Here is a 7,217-nt window from a genome sequence, read left to right as displayed (position 1 = left end):
ATGGACATCAGAGGCTTTTGTCAGTGCTGGAAATGGCAAGTAGTCTGCTCCTTTCTCCTTTGTAGCTGGGGCTGGGTCTCTGGGCAGCTTCGTTATTCTATTGTTGAGGAGTCTGAGCCAGGGACATTGGTAGGAAATGTAGCTCAGGATCTGGGGATAAAACGTGCAGAGCTCTCTCAGCGCCGGATACATTTAACATCTGACAAATACCCAAAATATTTCAGTATAAATCAGGGAAATGGAGGTTTGGTTGTGAAGGACAGGATTGATAGGGAGAGTCTGTGTGGATCTAGTCCTCGCTGTTTACTGCAGTTAGAGGTTGTGGCTGAGAATCCTGTGGAGCTTTTCAGTCTAGAAATAGAGATTCTGGATATTAATGATAATTCTCCCACATTCTCATCTAATGATCGCATTATAGAGATCACAGAATTAGTAGCAAGTCCTGGTGCTCGGTTTGCATTAGAGATTGCAAAGGATTTAGATGTTGGTGTGAATGGTGTCAGTCAGTATACATTGAATACAAATCCTTATTTTTCTCTGTCTGTGAAGAATCGTAAGGATGGAACGCTCATCCCTCAGCTGATACTAGAAAAGGTTTTAGATAGAGAAGAAAAACAAGAACATAATCTCATTCTCACAGCTATTGATGGAGGAGAACCAGCCAGATCAGGGACCTGCAGAATAACAATAGTTGTAATAGATATTAATGATAATCCTCCGGTCTTTAATCAGTCAATATATAAAGTCAGTATTAGAGAAAATCTCCCATTGAAAACTGTCATATTAACATTGAACGCCACAGATCAGGATGACGGAGCAAATGGTGAAATTCAGTTTTCTTTTGATGATCACACATCTGAATCTGCTCAAGAAATATTTTCTCTAAATGAGAAAAACGGAGAAATATATATTAGTGGATTTGTGGATTTTGAAGATCTAAATTTTTATGAACTATCTATTAAGGCAGAAGACAAAGGATTTCCCAAATTAGAGGGGAACTGCATAGTACATGTGGAAGTGGAAGATGTCAATGATAATCCTCCAGAAATTACATTTTCTACTGTGACTAATAATATCCCAGAAAATGCACCAATAGGAGCAGTTGTTGGTTTTATTAATGTAAAAGATGAAGATTCTGGAAAGAATGGAGAAATACATCTGAATATATCACCAAATGTGCCTTTTAAGATAAGATCTAATCAGAACCGTTATGCATTGGTCACAGATGGGAATCTGGATAGAGAGGAAACCTCTCAATACACTATAGAGCTGACAGCCTCTGATTTGGGGTCTCCTCCTCTACACAGTAAAACCAGCGTTACCCTCAGTGTGTCAGATATTAATGATAATGCTCCAGTGTTCACACAGTCTACTTATAATGCTTTCATTACGGAGAACAGTGACCCAGGTACTCTCCTATGTACAGTATCTGCTACTGACCTAGATGAGGGGGTTAATTCTGATCTGGTCTACTCCATAGTTGAGAGTCCTATTGACGGCTCCTCTGTATCCTCCTTTGTCTACATTCATTCTAGTGATGGGAATATATATGCTCAGCGTTCCTTTGACTATGAGCATATCCAGGTTTTACAGATCACCATAAGGGTAGAAGACTCCGGATCTCCACAGTTATCTTCCACTGTTCCCGTCTTTATCTTCATTCTGGATACAAATGACAATCCCCCCACTCTGCTGTATCCAGAGCACTCTGAAGACCTCATTGTCCAAGAGAGGATTCCAAAGTCTACAAGTGCCGGATATTTAGTGACAAAACTGTCAGCAGTGGATCTGGACTCCGGTCACAATGCCTGGTTGTTCTTCACTCTCATTGACCCCATCAATTATTCCTCGTTTCAAGTGTCTAAACACACAGGAGAGGTGAGAACTGTAAGAGGATTACAGGAGACGGAGAACATGGAGCAACAACTTGTCATTTCTATCAGTGATCAGGGGAATCCTCCATTATCCACCACAGTGACTGTACTTGTCAGTATAGCAGATGAGGTTGTAGTGGAAAGACCGAAATCTGGAGACTTCCTGACAAATTCCAAACCCCCATCAGATATGACTCTGTATTTAATCATTTCCCTAGTGGCCATCAGCTTAGTCTCACTTGTTACCTTCATGATATTATTGGTGAAATGTCTGAGGAAAGACAGTTATGATTATAGCAGTAGTTGCTGTTTTCTTGGTGGATCCCAATCCAAACCCTACACAGATCAGTATCAGCCAGCTCTTTACCTGAACACAGACGGAACCTTAAAATACATGGAGGTCAGGATGGTTCCTCCAGGATCCCAGGGGCAGAGTTACCAAACAAATCTACCCCCAGCCCTGGAACAACAAGATTTCAGTATTGTGCAGCCTTTACATTTTCCTCAGCTAAAGGATATATATCAAGAAGCCTCGTCTGAGGGGGATTCATCGAATGATCCAAACAATGTAAGTTCTCATATTATTGTGTGATAACATATTGGAATTTTAATTATTAATTAGTTAAGTTGTTAAACTTGAATCAAAAGGGAAATACTATCATTTTTTGACACATATGGTTTTTACAGCTTTGAGATTTATTTATAGTAACTTGTTATATATAAATGAAATAATTATGATCTGTAGGCAGGGGCATTACTATTGGGGGGCAGAGGTTACAATCTTCTCTGGGGCTTGGTGCCTTAGGGAGCCAATTGGCCTTTCTGCCACACAGGAGCACAGCAGTATTATACATGATACATATTTGTAAGCTTTTTTCCAGGTTTTTTTATTAAGGTCTAATGTAAAAGTAAAATACACTTTCAAGTATATTTTTGCAATTACATTTTATTTTCTGAAACCTTTTTACTGTATACATTTTCAAAATGGTCTTATGGTGATTATATAATTTTTTAGCTCATTATATATATTTACTGTTTATTGTTTTTAGTTTTTAATCTTTTGATGCCCTACAAATTGAGAAATGAGAAATGAATTATATGCTGTACCTATTTATTCCAGGGTTTTTTAGAAGAACTGTATAGCAAGTAAGCTAACCTATAAAGTGTATTAGACATGCACAAAAATGTTCTCCAACATCATGTTATTGAGTAGCAGTCTTGCTTAGGCATGAAAACTGTCCAATAATAAATATATAGGAATTTATATACTTTGAAGTTCCTACTTTTGCGCAGGTTCTGGTATTTCTCCCATGGGCAGAGGGGACATTACTACATTATATAGCAGGTTCTGGTATTTCTCCCATGGGCAGAGGGGACATTACTACATTATATAGCAGGTTCTGATATTTCTCCCATGGGCAGAGGGGACATTACTACATTATATAGCAGGTTCTGGTATTTCTCCCATGGGCAGAGGGGACATTACTACATTATATAGCAGGTTCTGATATTTCTCCCATGGGCAGAGGGGACATTACTACATTATATAGCAGGTTCTGGTATTTCTCCCATGGGCAGAGGGGACATTACTACATTATATAGCAGGTTCTGGTATTTCTCCCATGGGCAGAGGGGACATTACTACATTATATAGCAGGTTCTGATATTTCTCCCATGGGCAGAGGGGACATTACTACATTATATAGCAGGTTCTGGTATTTCTCCCATGGGCAGAGGGGACATTACTACATTATATGGGTTATTTGTGGTGTTAACTGAAGTAATAGTCTTAGATTGTCACATGGGAAAAGTATGGGAATTGATGTTAGAATGAGGAAATGTAGCACATATTTTCCATACAGATATTTTATAATAAATACTTTTGAGTAGTGAAGCATGGAAAGGTCTCAAAACATTGGGCGTATAGACACACAGGAAAGACTTATTGTGTTTTATGTTTTTCTATTTTGTTTTGCATATTTAAGATTGTGGTTATATATTACACTTAGATACATGTGCAGCCAGAATCATGGAGGTCTCTTGTAATACCTGATTATAAATCACCACTAGGCCTGCTAATAATATGTGTATCAGATGGATGATGAAGGATCACAGATAGCAACTGTGCCCTTCTATACTACTACCTGACCACATTTACACACAAGACATTGCAGGCAGTATATTACTTATCTGTCCATTTAAAGAGGTTCTTCGCAGATTCTGTTCAAAGAAACTCAAAGCAAAAATGTAAGAGAATTCTACAGTAGTAACGTCTGTAACAATTTGTGGTTCCTATTACCAGTCAGGAGGACAACGCGCAAATAATGAGTGGGAAAAAGGTCTTGTGGTTTGCTCACCGAGTTCTTATGTCAATGAGACATGGTCTTGCTGTATACAGTATAAATACTGGCCTAAATAATTAGTGATTATAGGGATAAGATAAAGGGAAATTGTGCTTGCTGCAATTTTTTAACTAATTTTTCAATAAATGAGAAAATATTTCCTTTTAAACCCAGCACTGGATCAAGATATTTTTTTGTTCTTCTTTTCAAAGGACAACCAATGTCATAAAGCATCGGTGATAGGGATGATATAAGTAATTTATATTTTCTGTTATATGATTTCCTTTACTATATAATTTATCCTGATCCCATTGTATTACTACAGAATATCATCTACCCAGGGGCGGATTACAAAGAGGGCAATGTGGGCACTTGCCTAGGGCCTGAGGCTGAGAGGGGGCCCAGTTTGCCCGGTTCTCCCGAACCAGTTGTTAAAGTTACAGCCGGTTCAGAGAACTGGGATGAAGCGGGACCTCTCACCCTATTGTATCTGCGTCTTAAGGTTGCGGATACAATTGATTACTATTGCGCTGGCGAGACGGGAACTATCAGCTCCAGCCTCGCCATTTGGCGTTTTAACAATGACGTGGTCGGCGCAATGACGACATCATGCCGACTGCTCCTTTACCACCGGATGACGCTGCCTGATTACTGATCAGTGCTATGTCGCTGGAGGACGGCGTGGGAATGGGGACAGGTGAGAATGTTTATTTTTATTTTTTTCTGTGGGCAGTGTTGGGGCAGTATCTACAAGAGGTGCTATCTACCCTGGGCAATATCTACAGGGGGCATTGTGACTGTCATTATCTAGAGAGCTAGATAAGGCATTGTGACTGGCACTATATAAAGGAAGCATTGTGACTGGCGCTATCTACAGAGGGCATTGTGACTGGCGCTATCTACAGAGGCATTGTGACTGGCCTTATCTACAGAGGGCATTGTGACTGGCGCTATCTACAGGGGAATTGTGACTGGCGCTATCTACAGGGGGAATTAGTGTGTGTGGTGCTTTACTTTACAGTGTTTGACACAATGTAATTCATGGGAACAAACAGAGTATGGTGCTATTATATTCAGGGGCACGGTGTATAGTACTATTATATTCAGGGGGGCACAGTATGCAATATTATTATATTCAGGGGCATAGAGTGTGGCACCATTTGAATTTTATCTTCGTTTATAGGTGCGGAAATGTTGGAAAAGTGAGGACCCGAAGACATCTGAGTGGCAAACTCTGCAGAAATGGGCTGTGGCCGGGAGAAGTCATCATAGAGGTCTGGGCTGGATGGAGAAGAATAGAGAAAAAGAACGAAAAAGAATCTGAGGCATCACCTGTGAGTCACTCAATGTAAATGTTTATTCTCCCTGTGACTGATCAGTAATGTAGTCACTCTATGATCTGCAGTGAGGTGATGGGTGTATCATTCTTTTTTGGGAAACAACAACAGCATATTCTAACCATTGTTCTGGCTATACTGGCAACTGTCGTTTTATGTCGTACAAACTTATATGGCAGAAACAAAAATTTTTACATGATCTCTGTACGGAGCTGTATTTGTGCTGGTGCTGTATATATGTATTGCGCTAGTTCTGATGCTGTATTTATGTATTGAACTTGGTTCTGGTGCTGTATTTATGTACTGCACAAGGACAGAGAGAAAGACCCTGATAGTTGGCGGGCACATGAATAATATATACAACTGAATGCCTGCCGGCAAAATAAGCCCTCTATTTCCAACTTATCATGAACAGTTAAATCATAAATCTTTATTACGCTTTATAAGGAAATAAACAGACCACAAAGAAAGATTAAAATTACCATGCAGAGGTAAAAATCTTCGTGATTACCTTGTACATAGTTAATATTTAAAACCATCCACAGCATCGAAATGCTGGCTCAAATCGTCGGTCATAGGTTCTCATCCCTGCGGGAGATGTTCCTTTTGTTCTTTCATGCCCACTGTTAAGTACTTTTGCAACCCTTCAGATGGTAGATCCTACCAATTCAGACAATTTATTAACTGTCAAAGTAGTGGGGTCATTTATATAGCCAAATGTTCAGGCCCTAAACTATATGTGGGAAAAATGGTCCAAGAGTTGAGGAGAAGAATTTCCAAACATCTTAGCACCATAAATAAAAAGGAAGACACACATTTATCCAGACACATTCGATTTATACGTGGGGGGGATATTCGTTCTTTACAATTTTGGGGCGTTGCTCAGATCAAATTGGGCCCTAGAGCCGTGAATTTAGACCGTAAACTTATACAAGAAGAAGCACATTGGATTCATTGTCTCGGTACACTAAGTCCCGTTGGGCTCAATTAGGGCTTTACTTTTGCACCATTTCTTTAATTACGTTTTGACATCTACTATTCTTAATATTATCCTTATATCCATTCTTATATTGTATTCAGACATACCGAACAAACTATATGCTTAGCCATTTATATGGTTATAATTACAATTATGGTAATATTAGCCTTTTCTTTCCTTACCTGTTTTTTCTTTACATCATTGTGATGGTCTATATGACTATTACCACCTGATAGCATGGCATTGACCTCCTATACTCATTCAATTATAATTGAACCACATAAGTATGATGGCCAATCATTGTGGTTTCCTGAGTTTATTTATAATTTATTAATCATTGGTTTATCATTTATTTTGTATTATTTATGTATTTTCTTTCCACTCCGGTATTTTTAGATTTGTGGAGAATATTATAGGTGCTGATTCCCCTCAAAAAACACACACAATGATAATACACATGAACATTTTATTCTTGTCCTCCTTGATACCAATTTATAGAAACAATAGCCAGTCTCTAGATTAAGTCCAAATTTTTCACGTACGTATAATAATTGTTGGTATTATAATAATCACCTATTATGAGATATTTACATTTAGATATCAATTACTTACCTTTTACTAGTGCTTGACAGGTCTCTGTACTTCTCTTGCATCTGTATGCATGCTTGGTCCTTTAGCTGTATAT

At 38.7% G+C, this 7,217-nt stretch overlaps 1 protein-coding gene across 1 annotated transcript; it reads left to right on the top strand.

The window, feature by feature from the left end:
- On the top strand, positions 1-2,466 carry LOC142750342 (protocadherin gamma-C5-like). Its single transcript, XM_075859340.1, has one exon. The coding sequence runs from the start codon at positions 1-3 to the stop codon at positions 2,464-2,466; it is 2,466 nt and encodes an 821-aa protein (XP_075715455.1).
- The last annotated feature ends 4,751 nt before the right edge of the window (positions 2,467-7,217 follow it).

This window comes from Rhinoderma darwinii, chromosome 3 (genome assembly GCF_050947455.1).
Source record: "Rhinoderma darwinii isolate aRhiDar2 chromosome 3, aRhiDar2.hap1, whole genome shotgun sequence".
Classification (NCBI taxonomy): Eukaryota; Metazoa; Chordata; class Amphibia; order Anura; family Rhinodermatidae; genus Rhinoderma; species Rhinoderma darwinii.
This window is presented reverse-complemented; position numbering and strand designations above follow the sequence as displayed.

Bases quoted from the DNA above. Each gene is read 5' to 3' on its own strand.
- LOC142750342 (XM_075859340.1), top strand. From the start codon at position 1: ATGGACATCAGAGGCTTTTGTCAGTGCTGGAAATGGCAAGTAGTCTGC.